Below are 23,347 nucleotides of genomic sequence, written 5' to 3' on the forward strand. Positions count from 1 at the left end.
CACTCAGACTCCATGGATGTTTTCTGTCTATGTGTAGTCTTTTTGTCGTTATTTCACGTCATTTTAAAGTTGTGTTGTGTCTGTTTGTAGTTTGTGTTGAGTCTTCACTTTTTGTTATATTGCTCTTAACATCCCGATAGCAATGAATACATGAAATGCTTTGACAATAAATACTTAAAAAAATGTCATCAGTGGAAGCCGTGGCGCTGTAAAAAGCTCGACCAATCATCTGAGCCGGCCCGGCTAAAGTAACTGGATGGCCGACCTGCCTGTCAGCCTTCCATCTGGGCACAAACTTATCTCGTGCCCTCATTGGTCATGTGCGCGTTCGTGTGTGTTGGAGGAGGGGCTCTGTGAGGAAGTCTGAAGCACAGGCTCTGAAGGAAGGGGCAGATTTCTTTAGGTTGTGTATTTTCAAATTCTAGCGCATGCAAGCTGGTTTCTCCATTCTTACCTAGCTTTAATAGTCATCGTGTGTCTCTTTGAGAGGTCTTATTGTGTGTCTCTTTGAGAGGTCTTATTGTGTGCCTTTGTAATCATCTGTATCTCCCTGGTTATACTGTATTTTATGTCTTATGTTTTCCCTTCTGTTCATCTGTTGCAGTCACGTGTCCATTTGGAGTCTGTTGGTGAATTTGTCTTTGTGACACTTTGTAGGTGAAGGACAAATAAAGACAACAAGGTGTTAGGTAGGTAAACAAGGGTTTCCAATGTTTTATTCCTTTAATATCAATGGCAAATACAAATTGATGCTCCACAACTCACTTTAAAAGGTTATTTCCCCAACATTGTAAGTGTTTTCTTTAGAAGACAGCGTCCAAATGATCCAATTCTTAAAAAGTAGGTGCACAAAACGCCCTCCTTATTGTTCAACAAACAGACATTCGACCTTTGAGAAAGGCGGCAGGCGGCAACGATGTCCATGGAGCTATGACACGGTGTGTGTTGCATGAAAGCACCACGCCTGAGACAATGAAAGGAATGACCCTTGTGATACACGTCGATATAAATATATCATATACACTCATACATACTTCTGTTCGGTCGTGTTTTAAGGCATTCAGCCACTTTGTATGCAGGGACATTAAATGTGCAACAACAGACAATATCAAATATACACGAGTTTCTCCTGATGCTTAGTACACATCTTAAAGTGTTGTTCTTTAAAGACTCCACGCCTGCGTCCTGAGGCTGAGAGCACCGGGTCTTTCAGAGGGGGAGGAAGGGTGAGGGGGGGGGTTACATGTTCTTGTGTGGCATACCCTTTCAAATGTAAACAGTAGAGCTGGCTAGCAGTGATTTAGTTACTACTAGTTTGAATTGTAAATTAAAGAGTATCTTTGACACAGATGTCAAGTACATTTTCACACGTAGTAATTGATAAGATAGCTACAATTGAATTTCCCCATGTTGAAAAATAAATAGTTCATTTTCAGAAATATTCAACAGCATTTTGAATATTTATTTTGTATTTAATTAAATTCTGAATAGTAACAAATTAGTAGTTGTAGTTACATTTTGTATTTTAGGTGTGTAATCTTACAAATATATAATTACTTTACTAGTAAGACTTGTATTATATCTGAAATATATATTTCTAGATATCTAAGAACATTTGGACTAGTCAGAACATGAGATATTTATAAATTAAGATATCTACAACATCTCCACTTGTGAGAATTGGGTTGCAGATATCCTTATTAGAATGGCAACTAGCCAAAATAACATCATAGATATGTTGAATTATAGTCAAAGATGAATAATAGATAAATCTGTCATTGAGTTTGAAAATAAGTCAATGGTGAAAGCTAGAAAAACGAATTAAATAGCAATAAATGAAATGCAGTTATTTTTTACAGACAGAATTACATTTTGGATATGTTTGATTTTGGAAAAGGAATTGTTGATATCGCCAAACTGCAACTGGTTAAATGTTAAAAGGGTTTGTCATAAAATCAAGCATTTCACACACACACACACACACACACACACACACACACACACACACACACACACACACACACACACACACACACACACACACACACACACACACACACACACACACACACACACACACACACAGAGATGGATGGAAACAGGAGACTCCCTTCAACAGACATTAATGCTTTAGGTAAATACATGAAGTGGATTTGTTTTGCATTTGACTAGCAAACTGAGACGAAGCCTTACAATATAATTTTAAAACCACCCACCCTCTACCACCCCTAAAAACGTCTCTCTGAAGACAGCGACGACACACACACACTCACACATACTGTTTACACATACACACACTGACAGATGGCATTTCAGTGAACACAACTGCCCACTCACTCACACTTTATGCCCCGTTACGTCTCCGCTTTAGCTCTCCTCGTAACGCGGCTACATCGCTCCTCTCCGTTTGAAAAGGTTTCCAATTTGACAACAAAACGAATATTAAAATAAGCAGCATTCCACACTCAAAACACTAAACAATCCTAAACCTATTCATGCTTTCCATGAGACTTGTGAGCGGTGGGTGGATGTGGGATGGAGGTTCCTTTGGCGTCGGGCTGCTACACTGCAGGGTTAGAGGACATTTACATTCAGAAGACCCTCCCCTTTGCTGCCCGTGATGATTTTTGAACCGAACAAAAAAGGCGCTACATTCTCACGAGGCGGCCGTGTTCGTTTGTGGGTTCCTCGGCACGGAGATAGCGCAGCTCTTGCCAGAAGAATCATCTCCACGCTCACCCTGGCCACCAGCTCATCTCTCTTTTATACTTTTTTTTAAAAAGTCAATTTTTTAATAAATTATTCAAGTTTTTTTGTCATTTTATACCCCCCCCGTTTAAAAAGGGCGAGTTGGCTTTTTGAAAACAGCGAAAAAATTATGACCAATCACAAAGAAAAACATTTCATTTCCTATGAGCACCGTGCCGAATTGTGAACAAAAGCCTCGAGGCACAAGAGACGATTCTAAATACTCTAAGGATTGACTAGGCTGTGCAAACAACACTACACATCGGAAACTCTCACAAGTAGAATGACTAATTAAATATATTTCTATATATTCATCTATATATTTAGTATATCTAATAAATACATTTGTTGATAGACATAGAGATATTTCTGTAAACTATTTACATTAACATTTTTTTTTTGCAGAAACAATAAATAGCTATGAAGGCAAGGCGAAGGAGAGACAATCTGGGCTCCTTCATAAATAAATGGCAGGAACATCCACTCGTGAAAATAATCTCGCCTGCCTGTCTGTCCTCTCCACACATGGAATGTTCTCTCAGTAGATCTTCCTGTTAACGCCTGCTGAACGGGGCAGTGAAGAACAAGAGGAAGTCGTGTACTAAAATGCGCCAGCACCTGCCAACATGTAACCGGCATCGGGCCCCGGTGGCTGGCGTTTTAAAAAAGTTTCCAAACCGGCTAGTGACCCCCCTCAAAACGTGACAAACACACATTACGATAAAAGGATGCTGTGAAAACGCAACAGTCACCAGAGAGAGGGAGAACAACATTAAAAACCCATCCCATAAACCCTCACTTTCACAATCTCATGCCGCACAAAGTTTTTTTTTTTACGTTTTTGTACTCTCTAACCTGGCAGGTGTGGACAGAAAATCATAACGTTAGGAGCCTGCCGATGCCTGGGTGCGTGCTAAGCGACGTATTGCTGGCGGCCCCAAGTCACACCTCACACAGGCAGCTTTAGTGTAGGCCAGAAACAATAATAACGCTCAGCTCATCTTGTAACATTACTGTAGTGGTGGTGGTGGGGGGGGGGGGGGGGGGGGGGGCTCCTTCAAGTTTTTAAGAGACAGCATTTGCAAAAAAGATGAAACTGTTTTTGCTGTAAGTGCAAAAGTACCATGACGGGGCAGAAAAAAGCCCTGCATCATGTCAGTGTCACACCTTTGGAAGGACGGGACAACCAGGAGCGATGGAGGGGTGTGTGTGTGTGTGTGTGTGTGTGTGTGTGTGTGTGTGTGTGTGTGTGTGTGTGTGTGAAATCTCATAAGTGCTTCCCATGTCTCTTGAGGCATAGAAAAGAGGCAGTGGGGCATTGTGTAGTAACATTCTCTGGCTGAAAGTTGTGTTTCTGACGGATGGACGGAGTGACGGGGGGGTTGGAGTGTCTTTAAAATCCCACTCGTTTGATTGGTGCAGAGCGGGAGACACCTTAATGACTGACCGCTGACGATGGGTGGGTGTGTCTAAAAGGTGTTGGATGGAGGTCAAAGTAAGGGGGCTGGGGGGGTCTCAGATCGTATTTAGGGAGTGGTGAGGCATCCTGGGACGGGATTGGCTGAGGGGGGAGGAGGAGGCGGGGCTTGGCGCCTATAGGCTGCAGGCCAGCTGCGTGGCGATCTCCTGAGTGTCCTGCAGGCGCAGCAGGCAGGCACTGGAGTAGCCCTCGTCGCTGCAGCTGCTGCGCAGACTCCCCCGCTCGTCCCCCGAGTCGCTCACGCTGCTGGTGCTCCACTCCAGGTCCCCCAGCAGGTAGTCCGTCCCCTCCACGTCCACATCCAGGTCCTCTGCTCACAGGAGACACAACACGGTTAAAGGTGCCCTATTATACTGTTTCATCAATATATCACAGCTCTCAGATATACACAGAACATGTCTCTGAAGTGTTTGGCTCCAAACACCAAACAGATCATTGCAGCATTACCCATAATCCCCTCTGTTTCAGCCCTGTTTCAAAAGTGTTACTTTAGATGAAAATAAGGAGCACCTCCCCACGCCCCTCTGAGAGATATTTGGTTAAAAAGAACACAATGGTGCTGGTGGGGGTGGGGGGGGGAGTTACCTTGGTTGCTGATTGGCTAATGGCTACACAAGACCAAAAATCGTTATGACATCATAAAATGGCCAAAATCTGATCAGCTCATTTTCAGACAGGTTTTTATATCGGCAGGTCTCCCCTGTAAAAGAGATCGTTGATCTCAATGGGATTTTTACCTGGATAAATAAAAGGCTACATAGAAATGGATCAGGACAAAAAGTGAGAGCATTTTTTCTCCTGAAACTTTCAGAATGTCTTTCCACAGAGGGGACACATGCCGATGTAATGGTAAAGCTTTGGTATGACATTGGTATTATGTCAGTGTCACACCATGTCATTTGGATTATCTATGCTGTCATTCATGTCTTGTTGATCCGTACAGACTGTAAAGCCCCGAAAACAATATGTATGTTATGATATCAGTATCAAGTGAAATTAGATTATTTATACCAAAAAACAAACATGATAAATTATCTCTTTAGGTTTGAAAGTTGGTAAAAAGCTAATTCCTGTCTTTTTTCATCATTATATTGTTAATTTAATGCAGAGAGAGACAGCTGGGGGAAACAGTGTATCTGTTTAAAATGAGAGTTACTTCAACTCCAAACTAAAACTGTTAATTAATGGTTTGTTTCAACCAAATCCAGAGTTGGTGATTGTTAGAACTTTTTTAAAGACTAGTAAAGTTAGGGCGAGTTTTATTTTGTTTCCGTCAAGTTTGAATGAAGTGTTTTACGATGCACTGGTTGTTGGCTGATGGTGTCAGTTGGAAAGTTTTGACCCATCGCCTAACCTTAATTACTACTTGAATCTTTCCTGAATAAACAAGGCGTGGTGCTGCGTACAGTCAGGGCAGCTGATATTTGCATATCCTAAATATCTGTGAAAGCAACCCTGTCTTCATCTGGATTCCCCCTCTTTATCTCTTCTCTCAGGCAAAGTAGTGTGTGTGTTATGTGTGTGTGTGTGTGTGTGTGTGTGTGCGTGTGTGTGTGTGTGTGTGTGTGTGTACCTTGGTCAGAGTCGGACTTGTCGGACTGGGTGGAGCCGGTGCTGTCCATGCGGGTCCTTTCCACCCCCAGCTGTTCGAGGCGTCTCCTCAGGTGCCTCCTCTCCCTCTGCAGCTGATCCATCGTGTGCTGCGCTCTCCTGTCGCTCTCCTCCAACCTCTGCAGGGAGCAGAACAACACAGCGGTCAAAACCCAACCCCTAAAGTAACCCTCATCACATCCAAAACAATCCACCTTCCTTCCCGAAACAGCACTTCACAGATTGCCCTCTAGTCTTCAGTAGATGTCTTCTAGTTAGAGATGCACCGATCAACCTACCTGTGCTTTTTACCCTCTGCATTATTACACATCATGACACTTTTAAAGCCCCACACCTTGATATGTTCTCTGGCCTTCATCAGCAGGCTGAGGGTGGTGTGCCTGTTGGCATCCTTTCCTAAGGGAACGAGGGATTTCAAGCGCTCCAAACAGAGCCGTAGATTTGCCCGTCTGGAACAGGAGAGAAGAAACAAAGAGGGAAACATGATTATTGATTTATTTACCGTCAGATACACACAAGCAGCTGAAGCTGAGCAGGCAAGTTCATTCTTAGCCATGGAAAGAGTAGTTTGTCAATCAATGAAGAACATTCTTTGGAGCCTTAAACCACATCTCATGCTTTCATTGCTGGCGTTTTCTTAGTTGTATTGTATCGACAGAGAATCATCTGAATGTATTTAACTAGTCCCACTAAGCCAGTGGTTCTCAAATGGGGGTACGCAGACCCCTAGGGGTACGTTGGAGTACTGCAGGGGGTACGTGAGATTTATTTTATGTTAATGAAAAAAAAACGTAAGTAATGCATTTAAACAAACTACTAATAGTAGATTAAATACTTTATTCAAAAGTTTACAGAAACTCTGGATAATAAATGGAAAAATAAACGGGTTGATCTCTCCCTCTCCTGACAGCCCGCTGAACCTGTAAGAAGTGACCCGACAGTAAAGAATAAACATATTTATAACTAGTTTAGCTAGTTAAACTAGTAGATAAACTAGCTAAGTGTGTTAGGTCTAACTCTTAGTGTACTTTGCTCCGCTCAACGATCCGTCACAGCGGGGGAGCTGTGATCATGCAGAGCTGCGTGTTCTCCGTCAGCAGCAGCTGATCTGATCCCTCTCTCTCGTCCGGTTAGACTTCACTCCCGTTTATGTCCAAATCTATCAGATCTAGCTAGTTCTAGCTAATGATATGACTGTCTGCTTATCAAAGGACCTAAACAATAAGCGTTGCTTGGCAACGGCGTGTGGCCGCAAAGTATAGCAGCATTATGCATATGTTTATGAGGGGTCAAAATCCCATGCTCATAAAATGCTCATATTTGTTTCTCTTCATTCCCCACGCCCCAAAATAAATAAATAGATATACCAATTTTAGGAAAAGTAACGAAGTTTGAGCAGTGTGGGTTTTATATGAACAGAGTTTCACATATTTTAAAACACAAAGTGTAATAACTGCAGTTGCCTCGCTGTCAGAATGACAAAGGTCCTCAGTGAAGCTCAAGCCCATGTTTCTCTACATTGTACAACTTATTAAAAAGATCAGTTCAATGCAGCTAATGTCGTCTCAGTGTTATTGCTTGATGTTAAAATTGGTTTGCCATGAATTTAGTGATGAAATGTAGCATTTAAGTGTTTCTCAGTTAAAATGTTGTTGTTTTAATAAATCAGACACTGATGGTGCAGCGCTGTGCTGTGCCTCTTTATATAGGCATTTTGTCCCTAACAAATTGTGTTTGCGCTGATCAGGGGGTACTTGGCTGAATTTTTTTTCAAAGGGGGTACATTACTGAAAACCGTTTGAGAACCACTGAGCTAAGATATCAAATGAGTATCTTCTTTTTTCGAAAATGTGTTTTTTTATTATTATTATTATTTTAGGACCCTATCAAAGTAAATACAACCTAACATTTCTGGAGGAAGATAACACCCATTTGTGTGATAATGCTGTTTATTTTTATTTCCTGCTTTTCTACATTTTCTACCAGTTCAAAGTGGGGACAACACGATGGACTTTGAGGAACTTGGACATTTAACTATTTCCTCCAATGTTAGGCCAAAACTATGAATGAATCAAACTATAAAATCAACAGCTTAGTCAATAATGAAACTAATCGTTAGTTGCAGGCCTTCAATGAGGCATTTGTATTTAATCAGAGCCACTGTGCATGTGTTTCAGTCCCTCTGCTTTTTGATTCAAATGCTAGAGTTCCTTATTCATAAAGGAGGCAGTGAGTAAAACGTTTGCCCATGTGAGGTTTCCTGCACTGCTGACGCTCTCCTGAGTGTTTCTGAAGCTTCGTAACATAACCACATACTGTTGCTACGTAGGACATTTGAGTAACAGCGTGAAAGTGCTCTGTAAAATGTGCTGAAATCCAATTATCAGCAGTGACATATTCTCAGATCAGAGCTCATTATTAATGTCCGCCGTCCTCTAACACGGCTCACATTTACATTTCTTCCTGCAGCCTTTCTGAGCTGGCAGTTGCTTCGGTCTGGTGGGTGTTGGCGACCAGTTGACCCCGATGTTATACAACACACACCTCCAGCCTCAGCTGAGTGTGTGTGTGCCCGAGTGAGTGGGCGTGTTTGTACGTCAGACTCTTGAGAGTGCTAAAAATGTGTTGGCAACTAAGAGCCTGCAGGATGAGCTATTCATTTATAGTGTGCTGCAGGGCAATCCTGATTAGGAGTCTTTGCTTTGAATGCTCGTATACATATTTCTTTATAACTTCTCAGGTTTATAGGTAGGTAAAACACATGGTAAGAGGGAAGAGTGATTTGACTGTGCAGAGGAAACACACATACATACAATCCCAGCTCGGGCCTTTTCCCTTTTTAAAAACACACACGCACATACAAAGCAGTGTTCGGCTGGAAGCAACTCCTCAGCTGAGTCCAAAGGGCATGAACATTGCTGTTACATAACATGGAAATGCTATGTAACAAATACCCAGGGGTTAAATTGGGCTGGGGCTGTCCGGGGCTAAGCCCGGCACAGAGGACGATGCTCTGACGTCATCACCCTCGCACATTTGTCATATGTTTACAAAAAACGATATATATGTTAAGACTTTTCTCGTTCTTAATATAGACTATATTTAGGGTCGATATGTGTTGACCTTACTTTAAAATATCAGATCTCTGTGACCGGATATAGTTCTGCTTAGTGAACATGTGTCTCTTCCTAGGAGCAGCATCGCCCGGACTTCGCTGCTCCTCCGTGCAGAGAGTGTGCACTGCATCGGTGTGTGTCAGCGACGTGCAGTCAGGGGAGGCACGGATTGGCCATCGGGAGAGTCGGGACTTAAACGCCACGGCTTTCTGGCTAGCACTTAGCATGTGGGACCGGACAGCTTTGATCCCCATCGACAGACTCTTCCCCCCCACAGAGCGGAGCAAGGCAACGCAACTTAAAATAAGAAGCAGCATTTGACGACGTGCTATGCATGGGGCCGCCTTGAGGGGGTTTCCCCGACATGTCGTTTCAGTCAATTAAAGGGTGTTTCATGTTATCGTTGCTGTGGACCTTCTTAATACCTTGGAAAATGCCGTTTAATAGCCTTCATTTTCACTAAATTATCAACTTTTAATACTTTTTAAGACCCCACACACACACACACACACACACACACACACACACACACACACACACACACACACACACACACACACACACACACACACACACACACACACACACACACCACACACACACACACACACACACACACACACACACACACCACACACACACACACACACACACACACACACACACACACACACCCTCCCTCCTGTGCTGCATCTTACTTGATTGCACTGCACGCACGGTGTGAGGGGTCTTATTGCACTCCTCTGGTTTCGCTAGCCTCCGTGACTCATTCTCTATCCGCCCAACACGGCTCTCTATCATCAAGCGAGTGGTGGGAGAAAGTGGCTAAAGGCTATGAATGTTCTTAAGAGTGGTACGCCGGGCTGTGGTCGTTACCCTGACTGACTGCTGGGCCCGAGGTGTTCCACACATGCAGAGGGATAAACCCCAGACACAGGCCTCGGTGCGATACATTATTCAGGCCGCTGCTTTGGATCAGCTAGCACAGGCCGGATGGAAGCACTGAATCAACAATAAGGCCTGAGGAACAGCAGGCTTATTTTTTGGATTCATTTCAACCTCACAGCCTGTGGTATTATCTCAGCAAAAGAGTTTTATATTAAAAGTATTCATTTGGTGTTTTATAGCAGTAGTATACGGATAGCTTTGGACATGCAGTGCCTTTAGCTTAATGCTAACATCAGCATGCTTTGAGTAGGTATGCTGTTTACCAACTGATAGCATATTCATTTAAATCAGAAAGGAACAATTATATTAAATAATATTTCTATTTTAGTACTAATCAGGCTATTTTATTTAATATGGAAAAGCAATATATCTTAATCCCGAATAAGATGCCAAATTGAAAGGAGGAAATGTTCAAACATAAAATGAAAGAATGAAAAAAATGAAAAGATACAATAATATCTTTATAATTTATGTATTTAAAATCATATTTTATAATTAAATTTCCTTTTCAATAGAACATGTTAAGTCTTTCCTATTTTCCATTTCAGGCTTTTTTATTTTTGAATTGTCTTTCAACAATAACTTAGTAGCCTTTTCATGCATCTTTTTAATATGTAATCTGTTTTATTTGTTCTATGTCTTATATCAATGTTGCACTGTTGGAGGAGCCTGTGACCTAAGTTGTTCATTACCATATCAACACTGTAGCTAATGTGCACGTGACAATAAAGCCTTGAATTGAATAATACCCTGATTATCTAGAACATTTACATTCATCGTGTGTAAATCCTTCCTCCAGATTGAACAGAGATTCTTTAATCTGATTACATGGAAATCATTTCAATGTTCCAATGATTCAACAGACACTTTCCACAATTCACAAATATGCACACAGAGATGAGATCACTTCTACATACCTGTTCTTTTCCATTTCATTGTGCGTAGACCTGCGGAGATAAAACACACTTGATTAAAACACTGTTTAAACAGGTTTTCTCATTGTGAGCCACCAATGCAGACCAAGGTCTTTCTGCAGGAGAGTGGGAGACAGAGAAAAGGCTGTGTGGGAGTTTATGAGCAGTCAGAACTACCGACAAAATGAGATTCTAGAGAAAAAAATAAAAAAGCTGGATATTCGGATGCTCGAAGGCTTGTTCTATGAAGGTTTATTTAAGGACTCTGGTGGAGAGGCCCCCTGGTAAACATAGTAACAGTAACTAGAAACAGAAGCCAGGGACTGAGCCCTCTATATTGGCTGATTATCCACTGTGCATGTAGTACTGGGAGAGGTGGGGGTGGGGGAAGACACAGTGCTGAAGGTAAACTGAGATGGAGGTGTGCGAGTGGCCAGCATGACTCCTGCATTGCAGTGTTAAAGCGACACACTCACCGAGAGAGCGTGCAGAAATGGGGTTAGAAGTAGTTTTTGGAATGAAGTGTAAAAGGGTAGCGGGTTGCGGGGGTTGGTAGGGCTGTGCAATTAATCGTATTTTAATCGCAATTACGATTTTGGCCTGCCACAATTACGAAAACAACATAATCGAAAAAAACGATTATTTTGCTTTGCTAGGTTGTTTATTATTATATTTATATATGTTTAGTAGCTTGTGGAAGTGTTGATCTTGTTTATTGGTATTTATTATTTTGATATTATTTATTTAAATTTAAATATATCATTTATTTTTGTGTTGGTTTTTCAGTTGAATTATACGTTCAGGGTAATCAACAGTTAAAAATATACTGTTCAAATTATTATTTGCATTTGTTTTAAAGTTCAATAAATGGACATAATAATGGTATTTAATAATCGTGATATCAATTATTGACCAAAATAATCGAGCAGCCCTAGGAGTTGGGCATGAGGCCAAGATCAGCATGCCTGAACCCTCCTCTATCTCCGCCTGACCTCGTGATCCCCTCACCCTACAGCAGTGGTTCTCAAACTTTTTCTGTCATTCCCCACTTTGAACAGGGGGGCCTTTTCAAGCCCCACCTGTTCCTCATCGCTCCAATAAAATGGTAGGCCAAGCTTACAATTGTCAAATGTATCATTCTATAAAAGGGGTCTCCAACCTTTTTATTTAAAAAAATAAAACAAGTTGTGAGCTACTTTTACTCCTCTTTTTTTGCAGTGTATATATTTAGCACATTTTAACATTATCATATGCTTACCTTTAACCTTTGTGTGCTGTTTGGGTCTGTGGGACCCGTTTTCAATGTTTACTAAAATAAAATGTATGCAATTTAATTATTTTAACCTGCTTTATTTGGTGGTGGACGTCACATCCTCATCCTCTAGGCAGGGTCCGGGGCATGCACCCCCAGGAAGATTTTTTTTAAATGTTGAAGTTAAATGCATCAATCTGGTGCACTTTGAGCTAGGGCTGCTCAATTAATCGTATTTCAATTGCAATTACGATTTTGGCTTGCAACGATTATGAAAACAACATAATCGAAATAAAACGATTTTATTATTTTTTTAAATAGGTTTTTCAGTTGAATTATACTTAAAGTTCAGGGTAATCAACTGTTAAAAACATACTTTTCAAATATTATTTTCTTCAATAAATTGATGTTTTTCAAAGTAAATGGTTAATCGTTTTTAATAATCGTGATATCAATTTTTGACCCAAATAATCGAGATTATGATTTTTGCCTAATCGAGCAGCCCTACTTTGAGCCCAACATGAATTTATGGATACAGCTCTCAACACTCAGATGAAAAGGAGCTGTATACTTTTCATTAATCCAAACATCTTTAGAATATGATCACAACAAATCATTTAAACTCGTTTATTCTTATCTTATGTTACCTAGTTAGCATTCTTTATTTTTTATTTATGCATATTTGACTAATCCCTCCCCTTTTAAACTTTTTACTGTCCTATAGTACACATTGGAATGATTTCTTACTTTATTTTTTACAACTTTATTAAATAGATAAAGGTGTGCTCTCTCTCTTGCTCTCTTGCTCTCTCGCTCCACATTGCTTTTCTTCCCGACTGCAACGCTGTTGTGTGTGTCTGTGAGAGCCTTTCACATGTGTGTATGAGAGATTTTTACCAGTGGCGAGCCTGTCTCTGAGGGCCTAAGATATTCTACAAAATAATATTTAAAAACATTAAAAAAAATTATATTTTTCTTTATATATTTTTTTTAAATATGTTTTTAGTAATATTTGTCAATAGTTTTACCAAAATAACTTGATTAAATTGTATTTAAAATAACATTTCCAAAGAAATAATCCTTTGACTCTGCCTATTCAGTTTCTGTTTGAATGTGAAGGGTTAAATGAAAGAAGCTCCTCTCTGCGAGTCTGTGAAGACAGGAGCTGATTGGACGTCCAGCTATGAATTCACAGAGGGCCAGCTATAGTAACTGAACGAGAGAGTAATGTCAAATGACCAATCATATCTTCCCTCTAAATGGGTGGGCTTTATTATCGCGGACTTACAAGTTCCGCCCGCTGTGAAACGTTTCTTGTTTCCATAGCAACAACAACTGTCAACAGCGTAAACTCGCCTTCAAAATAAAAGCATGCCAAATTACACTTAAGACATACAACTGCAACGAAATTAACAAACACAATGCAATATCCTTTTCAATTTCAAAGAACACAAATTGGGTTATCTACAGGTGTTGCTTTGTGTGGTAGAGGGTCGCTTTCATTGATGCGTTTTGCACCCCGGGCGGCCCGTTGTTTTGATATTCCACCAGTGTGGAAAAAACAAAAAAAAATATTTTTCTTTTTCTTTTTCGTGACCCACCAATCACATCTCTGTGTCCCACCAGTGGGGCGCGCCCCACACTTTGAGAAACGCTGCCCTACAGTAAGTCCAAAAATAGCCTCTGCACCTTCAGCTCAGCTGGGCTACACACGGTCACCGCCCTGATCCTCACAGCGCTCTCACTCACAGGGCTCTCACTCACAGGACTCTCACTCACTCATACCACTTTCAACCAAAATAGAATGTATAGGAAGGTTTGCTTTTCTCCCTGGTGTTTCTCATTAACACATGCACCAAAAGCAGGGTTAGTAATCTTTTTTATATTGGTTACTTATTCAATCTATATACTGTACACTCTCAAACCAGAGTTGTTGATTGTTGGAACAGTGGAAAGATTTACACAGACTTTGCAATCACAGCTCTTTGGTAAGGTTAGGTGTTGATTACTTAGATGTAGTTTATGTTGTGTTGTGTTATGATCTGGGAAGTAAAACGACTATCCCTGCCATTGGAGTCTGGTGGCTTTAAAGAGAGAAAATGTTTAGTTTGTCTTCCATGTTATTCAATTGTAATAATGGACCACATTCCTGTTGATTTAATCTGCTATATATTCACTTCAACACGTCACAGAGCTTTGCACTGGTAAAAGAAAAAAAGTGTTGGACCTGGAGTCAATAAAAGACAGATAACGGCAGGGTCATTTTTCCAAAAGACTAAATTGTACCACTAAAAACAGATTAAAGTGTTTTTCTATGTCTAGACTAAGCTTGCAAATACTGTAGTCCCCTATCCTCTGATCAGCAATGATCATGTGTGTGTGTGTGTGTGTGTGTGTGTGTGTGCGGGTATTATCTTGTTTCAGCTTTGGCTGCTCTCTGTCAGTCGCCCCCTCCGGCCAGAGAGCATTCCTGCGCCGGGCAGACAGCCGCTGGTGACATAACATTGCTGCAGAGAAATGATCCCAGTTATTCAGGCTAGATTCAGACTCAGGGACAACTCCCACCGCCTGCCCTAACCGGCTACACCTCCAACGTTCGCATCCATGACATGACAGCAGCTGATATTGAGTAATACTGAGTAATTATGAGTTGTCTAATGTGGATTTATTTATAGATTGCTCTAATTACATATCACTCTAGTCTAGCTAGTAGCTTAGCCTAGCTAGTAATACCTCATTGCACAAGAAACTGAATCTACACAAATAAACTAAAAGTACGGTAAGTCAAACTTGAATCAGGAAGTGGGTTTGTAAACTGTGAAAATGCACGAACATTTTGGATAATACATTTGCAGTTGGCCTTACTTTAAATAAGAGGAAATTATTTGACTGTCATTATTTGCTTACTTCCTCTTCTTAGTAATGCAACCACATTCCACTATGGAGCAATGCACTTGTACAAAGTGATGGACAAGACTACGAAACTGGGTACCCTGGTTCCTGAGACCTTATACGTCAACTAAGAGAAGTAACACCTCTCAAAGCATTGTGAAACGGCTCCTGGATCCTAATGTCACAGCATTTGCATAATTGGAAGATTATTTATGTTAAAACTCACACATTTTAATTATATTAAGGCTGGAAGTCTCGCATTATAAAAAGGGCTTGGCTCCAACAACAATGGCCATTTATAGATCAGTAAAGGGTAAGGCGGTTTCTGCCAAGATGCTAACACCCAGAGCCGCCCATCTTGAGCTTCACAACGGCACTTCAGAAACCAATGGGTGACGTTATGGGAGAATCCATTTGTAATACTGAATTGGTCAAAAGTAAAAACCTCAACTGAGATGCAGAATTTCAAATACGCTGTATACATGTCCAAAGAAGGATCCTGAACTAAGAATAAAACATATCTCACATGTAAATAGTAAATAGGCTGCATTCATACAATGCTTTTCTGGTCATTGTGAGCACTTGGAGAGCTTTTGCAGCTGTACAACTACCAACTGCTTAATACCCTGAAGGCAGATGATGCCATACATTACATTACATGTCACTTGTTGCTTTTATTCAAAGCGACTTATATACTCAATACTGTGGGCAATCCCCACAGGAGCAATTTGGGATGAAGTGTCTCAGGGACACAACGACATGCTGACTGCAGTGGGGTTTGAACCTGTGCTCCCCTGATCCGAACACCAACTCGGAATACCACTGCGCCACACGCCTCCCTAATATACAAGATGCCACCTGCTCTTCAGGAGACCGACATCCACATGCGTTTAGACACCGTTGGCCGAGCCATTGGGAGCCATTTGGGATTCAGTATCTTGCACTTCAACATGTTGACCCAAGGGCCTGAATATCAAATTGCCAACCTTTAGAATAGATTGGTGGAAATCCGCTCAACTGTCCCCCTGAACCATGGCCGCCCATGTTTAAACTACAAAACTCTACATCGATTAGGGCCTAAATTGGAATATCCGATTTAAACCGTATCGATTTCTGAATAATACTGTAATAATAATGTCTGAATATAGTCTAAACCTTTAACCCATCTTTTAATACAATTCCCTGGACAAAGACTAACACATAGGCTGTAATCTCTTAGGGCGTCCTTCATGGAGAGTTTAAGATTATACTGGATGGAAAACTGAATTGCATCTAGATGATTCACTCGTGCTCGGTCTACGACATGAATCCACCTTTAACCTGTATTTTCATTTCTGAAGCCTCGCCCAAGTAAACCACAATCATCCTGAACAACAACACCGGGTGGAGAGCATGGAAAGATTTGATTTGCCAGGTCACAAGGAGGGAAAGATCACAGTATGATTTCCATAGTGCACTGTAGTTACCAGTGTGTTTGTGTAGGGTGGGGGAGGACTCTCCATCCATTTAATGGAGGAGCTGGTGGTTTCCACTGCCTGCCAAGAGTGAGAATAGAGCAGAAACTAAAGAAACAAGAGGGGTGGAGGAGGTGAGGAGAGAGAGAAAAAAACACAAGTGGGAGAGAGAGATGAGGGGAAGGGGGAGTCGGTACTACTGACACACATACAGACCAGAATCACAGCGACTTCCCTCCCCACCACTCATGAATCCACGCCATGGTTAAACAACAGAAACTGGAGGAGCTTCAATGTACTGTGTTGAGTGGCTTCACATATATAAGTGCCTGCCCTACATTTCAAGTCTTAAAAGCAACAAAATAACTTATCACGCCTGCTCAATTAATAGTCTTGTCTGGCAGAAATCCCCCCTCCCCCTGGAGAGCAAAATGCGTTCAGTCATAGTGCAGGTCTGCTTATTAATGATCAGGCTCCAACATCACACCATATCGAATCATCAAGGCTGAGCAAAGACTCTTATTGATGACTTCTGAAGCCCTTTTATAGTAATATAGTAGTGCTCACAGATGAGCAGCTGGTTGCTTAACATAACCTTGTAGTTAATAAATAAAATGGTCAAAGTGCTGGTAGGCCTAAAAAGGTTTTATGGCAGGAGGACAGACCTTCAGCAGCTCGTAGTCTACTTTACATGTTGTTCTCTAGGCGTTGTCTACAAATGTTTTGCCTGCTAAGCATGTTTAAGACATGTCCTGAGCTGGAGGCAGGTGTGTTCCTGCTGTACTTCACACCCTGCATCTTTTAGTGGTGGATACGAAAGAACAATAGAGGTGTATCACCGCCAAGCCAAGCCCAACCGACTAACCCCTGTCAACAGGCTAAACCAAATATTCAGTGACACCTAGTTCCTTGCAAAGAGCGGTCCTTCCCATTAGATCTGTAAATGTGCTTATTAAGGAATCCTACTTCCAGTATTGCTCATTGAAGAAACATTCAAGAGGTTTTCAGAAGGCATTGCCAGGAATTGCGTCACAAAATGGTTTATGGAAATGTATCGCTGCAGCCCACTCAAAAAGATCAGACTGTTTCGTTAATATTGCAGATTTCTTAAGATTCGGCAACCCTATCAGACTCTTTACCACGCCTATATCAGATTCTATATTAAAATAAAATGACTATTAGTAATCTGATGAGCAAGGATTGTTAACATTGCTTGTCGTTATCGTATGTTGCTGTTGGTTTATGTAGTCTTAGATTTTACTTTTTTAAAACCTCATCCTTTTGAGTAAGGTCTTCTTTTTGTTTATATTGGGTAGGAAGGGGGCCGGTACTCGTTAGGGCTGCTCGATTATGGCAACAATTATAATCTCCATTATTTGGGTCAATAATTGATATCACGATTATTAAAAACGATTATCCTATTTATTTGAAAACATCAATTTATTGAAAACATTTGAACAGTATGTTTTTAACAGTTGATTACCTTGAACTTTAAGTATAATTCGTTTTATTTCGATTACGTTGTGTTTCGTAATCGTTGCAAGTCAACATCGTAATTGCGATTAAAATACAATTAATTGAGCAGCCCTACTCGTAGCCATGTTTGTGTTGGTTTCTGTATTTTTTGAACATCTTGTTAAATCTAAAATGTTTGATATAAATATATATTTACGTACATTAAGAGAACAGAGCAATATTTTACATGTAAATGTGTACAGTCAATGAATGACAATGACTTCCTGCTAATCTAGTAAACTAATTCGATAAATGCAGGAAATTAATTGATTAATAGATTTCTTTAACCAGAGTTTGGCAGTTGACTAGAGCGTAATGCATTCCATCTGCAACTATTTTGATAATCCCATCCATCCATCCATCTTCTCCCGCTTATCCGTGGTCGGGTCGCGGGGGTAGCAGTTCCAGCAGAGAGCCCCAAACTATCCTTTCCCTGGCCACATCAACCAGCTCTGACTGGGGGATCCCAAGGCGCTCCCAGGCCAGCGAAGAGATATAATCCCTCCACCTGGTCCTTGGTCTCTTCCCAGCTGGACGTGCCTGGAACACCTCCCTAGGGAGGCGCCCAGGTGGCATCCTTACTAGGTGCCCGAACCACCTCAACTGGCTCCTTTCGACGCGACGCGTCGATAATCTAATCATTCATTTAAAATAAATCAATTTTTCTAATGTGAGATTCTCTGTTTTTATTATATTGTTGTTGTTTTTTTTACCGTTATAAAAAATAAAAAGAATTAAAGGTGTCACGTTGGAATCTGGGAAATGATGGAAGCTATTTCCCTTAAAACTTGTACAGACTGAAGAAATATTAATTGATAATTCACCAATGAAGTATTGAACACTCAAATGTCTGCAGCGGTGTAACTTTAGATCAGTGGGTTTTATAGCTGGATATTCTGTGCATTGGGTTATGAGGGGTAACAGACCTATAAACATAGTTCACATCATGTGCTCTGTACATTAGACACACGGAACAAACATGTCATCCAACACCTCTGAATGTCAGCCACCGCCGATAGGGACAGGACGGTTCAAACGAGGACATCGCTGTATGCACGTCGGTCCTTGAAGACATTCACGGTGTTTCCATTATTTGAACAAACTTAAATGGATGAAAGCAGTTTTGTCTAGGCCTGTGGCGATAGCTAATTCTGTAGGAAAATGTATTGTCGGAAAATGAACAGTTATAATCAATATTATTGTCATTTTAAGTCTAAACACTAGTATAAATATTATAAAATAGCATAGACAGGGTATATGCAGGAATCCTGAAGTCAAATGTAATACCCTTTAAGAGCTTTTTTTAAGACCCTTTCCATACATTTTTAACTTGGAGTTTATAACCGGTTACCTTGGCGACACACTTTACCTCACATTGACTATATACAGTATTGATTGTCCTTCCTCCTTATCTTCCAACCATTTGGACGCAAACTTGCATTTCCCCATAACGATGTTGTTTAACAACCAAATGTCAGCATCAAAACAGGAAGTGGGCCTTTCGTTCTGTTGCAGAAGTTAAAACAAAATGTGGACGTACTGAACGTTAGGGTTAGATAGGTAAGAGTTCTGTATATAAACATATTAATATGCTTCAGGTCATGTGTTCCGCATTCATTTCCAGGACTGGCCTGGATGATGGAGGGTGTGCCTTCATACCAACATACCTGCTGTGGGTTCAAAACCCGAGACTGACAATCAACCTTAATGGGCTAACCTGCATTAAGTGAGCTAGCTGCCACTTTGCTCTTCTGTAACTCGAGTACATCATTGCATTTATTGTACATGCATCAATCAAATGCCTCTCGACACACTGGAAGGTGTTTAAAAAAAAGAAGTAAGGCATGCTATAGTATAGTATTTGCAGGTCTCCCTTGAAAAAGAGATCATTGATCTCAATGGGATTTTACCTGGATAAATAAAGGTTTTGAATTTGAATTTCAATAGTGGGTGGTCATGTATGCCTGCTGTTGGAGCAAGTCCCCTAATGTCACTGTTCAGACTTTAGAAATATTATTTATATCTAAAATAAAAAAGGACAACTTTTCCAACATAAATCAAGCATAAATCTTTCTGTTGTGGCATCATTAGTTGTTTCCTTCTGGTGTTTTCATTTAGGGAGTCTCAAGTGCAAAAACACGTGTGGATAAAAACTAGGGTTGCAATTGAGGATTATTAATGACACATTTGACCATCATTTTTCATAATAATCATGGTTTTGTCTACAAAATGTCAGAAAATAGTGGAAAATTTTCATCCCACTTTCTCAAAGTCCAAAGGGATATGATCAAATGTCTTGTTCTGTAAGCAGAAGTAGCAGGACATTTCTATATTTGAACTGCTGAGATCAACATGTTCCACCATTTTAGGAAAATGTATATTTTTTTGAGGCAGCTTTAATAACACACTTTAAGGTTGTTTAGAATATGGTTCCACCAGTGCTGCACTTTCATAATTGCAATCTACTCCCGGGAGCACATTGATCTTTGGGGTGTGGCGAAACATAAATCTGCCCGATCTGATTGATTGATGGAATTCTGTTTTTGTGCAGAACGTGTCCATTGACTGGACGTGTTCCTTCACTGACATGTCCTTCTGCAGTCACCTTGACTGACCCAGTTTGCCTTTACAGTGGTGGCCCTTTGCTTTAAGCCAGACTGATGTTTGCTGCGGTCAGTCAAATGCTTGAAGAGGACAAGGGGGGCCTTAACCTAAAAGACTTGCGTGGCTTACATGAAGTCATGTCTTGTTTACCAGAGGACCTTTTTCTGTTATGTCAAGCACAATTTGTAGCGATTAGAATTTCATATGACTATGGGTTGACACATTTCTAATAGCAGAAACCAAAAAAATTATTTAAATTGGCACACACAGCAAATCAGGAAACATCAATCTTGCTGCACTCAGTGGGGACACACTTGCAGAGGGGCTAGTATAAGCGCCTTAATGCAGAGGTGAATAATGATATAACATGTTTTCTGGCAATGAGGAGCTGATATGCCTTTACCTGCTACTTGTGTTTTCTTGCTTTTGCTTTTCCTTTTCAAGCTTTCCGTCTCTCCGCTGCTGATGAAGGGTGGCATGGAGGCATAGCCGTGTTCAGCTTCTGCAAGCAAATAAACAACATAGTTGTCACGTGTCCATATATATGGCAATGCAAAATATAGCCACAGTGAAAATATGCCAAACCGACAACAGTAGTACTGCAAAATGTGCCACATTTAATCTTAAACCTAATGAGAATTCAGTAGCAATGTCTTGGGATTAAATGCAGCATGCAATGGATGGATTTCATGCAGTATCTTTAGACAGTATTTTCTCTCCTCAGCCTGGACAATGATGTCATCTTGAACTGGAATAAACCCCACAACCAAACCACAACAGAGGGAAAGGAGGGGCCTCCATGAAAACAATGTCTCCCTGCACATCTATCTACACCTGCACAATATGCTTCTCATTCATCAAAAAAAGGCAAATGCACGTGTTTTTTGTGCTTGCAATATTTCCCAAAAATGTCAGAATATTGATAATTGATTGATGTGCAAAATTCATTGCATTATGAATGCATGGCTCCGATTACTTGGATGTAAAAAGAAATAAAGGGCTGCCTGCAACAGGATTTAAAATAGCTTGCATACATTAGCATGATTGAGGGGGAGGGGTGTGATTGTAATTGATCTGGTACACAACATAGATTGTAGAAAACAATACACGTTACCTCGTTCCCTGCGCTCAAGATACTCGGCTGCTTCGATCAACATCTGCACCATTCCGATCGCCGCCATTTTCCAATAACACTGATATTAATGTAACAATCCGATGAGGGATTCCTTGGATGTACACAACTTGCCTCAGGTTCTACCAATGCTCGCCTTTTTACACCCTGGTGGCTGTTCTAGTTATTTCTTTTTAAAAAAAAAAGGCAGTTACTCCTAGAGCCAAACGCTGTTATGTTCAAGTTAAATGTACTAAAATCAGCACCATTCAGTTAAAAGACAGGCTCTTTTTAATGACTGTTTAAACGGTTCAAGGGTTTAGTGTTAGGTGCCTGTCAACGCTAACACTTTTAGCCCTTTTTTCAAGCAAAGTGATTAATATCGTTGATTTTGTAGTTCTTCGATGAAAAAAATAGCTTGTTGACAAAACGGATAGCTTGACTTATACAAATAAAACCGAGTATTGTTCCTTTTTGTCGAAACAAAAATGAGCTAACGTTAACACGATAAAAAAACTGCTAGCTCGGTTGATGTAAAAGATTAATCAAAAAAAAACGACCGTTGGCCGTCAGTTGGTGTAAAAATTGATAAAAAAACACGAGCTAGTTGTCTTGAAAAGTTCAACCAACGAAGTCTTCTACCTTATCGGTTCAGGGCTATGTGGCTGGTTAGTTCTGTGCTGGTTTATCGCTGATAAGTCTCTCTGGAATCGCAGATAGCTGACTGACATCAACTGAGGAACAGTGAGTGTTTATCAAAACTGCCTTCCAAAATAGTGGCTTGTTGATCTGGACGTCAGTTAACTACTGTAGCCGACTTCACCACAAAGCTCCCGTGTACTGCGATACGATTGGCTACTGGACATAACCAGTCAAGCTCCTACTGGATATGTATGCCGTCAATCACCAACGCCTCGTCACCAACTGCCACTGGGGCTCTTGTTCCGCCATTTTGGTTCGAATTCACATTAGCAAAAGCACACGGCGTTGAGCCAAGATGGTGACAGTTTCTGCATTCAACAGTCGGATCCTGTGATTGGTTGTTTGCTGGTAAACTTGTATGCTATTGGTTGCAATGCCCACGAGCTGAAGTGACAACAGCCGCTCAATGACAGGCGACACGCCTCTCTGCCATGCTGGTTCGCGGTGTACGGCGAGGATTGGTTGCCATGATGTTGTTTGTCTAATTTCGTACTCAGTGGTTGGCCGGAATCACATGTTCTTTTATTATTGGACTCTCAATGTCCTATCACATATTCGCGCAGGCGCAACGCCTAGTGAAAAGTGATATCAGCCAAAAGTCTGCTTTAAAATCAGACGGATGTCCTTATTTAAAGCAGGAACAATATAAATACTGGACCTACTACACTAACGACGACTTGGGATAGGATATTCTGCTGCATACTGCGTTCTCCAGGACTAAATGTAATACATGGATTGCACACCACTCCATAGCGTAGGCTTGTAGAAAAACATAAAAATTAGGTTAAATGTGGTGACAACTTGACAAACACACAAGCAAGCAACACACGCATACCCAAGTCTTTAAGTGTAGAATTAGCTGCATTTAGATATTCATTCACACTACACCATGTTATAATCAAAATGTACAATAGCTAAATGTTGTTGTTAGAAAATTAAACGTTACCACACATCATGGCAAATGCAACAGGAACATTTGGCTTTATTTATTCTTATAAGA

At 40.8% G+C, this 23,347-nt stretch overlaps 1 protein-coding gene across 1 annotated transcript; it reads right to left on the bottom strand.

The window, feature by feature from the left end:
- Positions 1–685: 685 nt before the first annotated feature.
- mxd1 (MAX dimerization protein 1) lies at positions 686–22,546 on the bottom strand. The gene is made up of 7 exons (XM_034090597.2): positions 21,649–22,546; positions 20,945–21,036; positions 20,642–20,649; positions 10,821–10,850; positions 6,174–6,288; positions 5,802–5,958; positions 686–4,538 (listed from the first exon to the last, which is right to left on the bottom strand). The coding sequence occupies exons 1-7, from the start codon at positions 21,713–21,715 to the stop codon at positions 4,342–4,344; spliced, it is 666 nt and encodes a 221-aa protein (XP_033946488.1). The 5' UTR covers positions 21,716–22,546; the 3' UTR covers positions 686–4,341.
- Positions 22,547–23,347: the final 801 nt, after the last annotated feature.

Source organism: Pseudochaenichthys georgianus, chromosome 9 (assembly GCF_902827115.2).
Source record: "Pseudochaenichthys georgianus chromosome 9, fPseGeo1.2, whole genome shotgun sequence".
In the NCBI taxonomy this organism is placed as follows: domain Eukaryota; kingdom Metazoa; phylum Chordata; class Actinopteri; order Perciformes; family Channichthyidae; genus Pseudochaenichthys; species Pseudochaenichthys georgianus.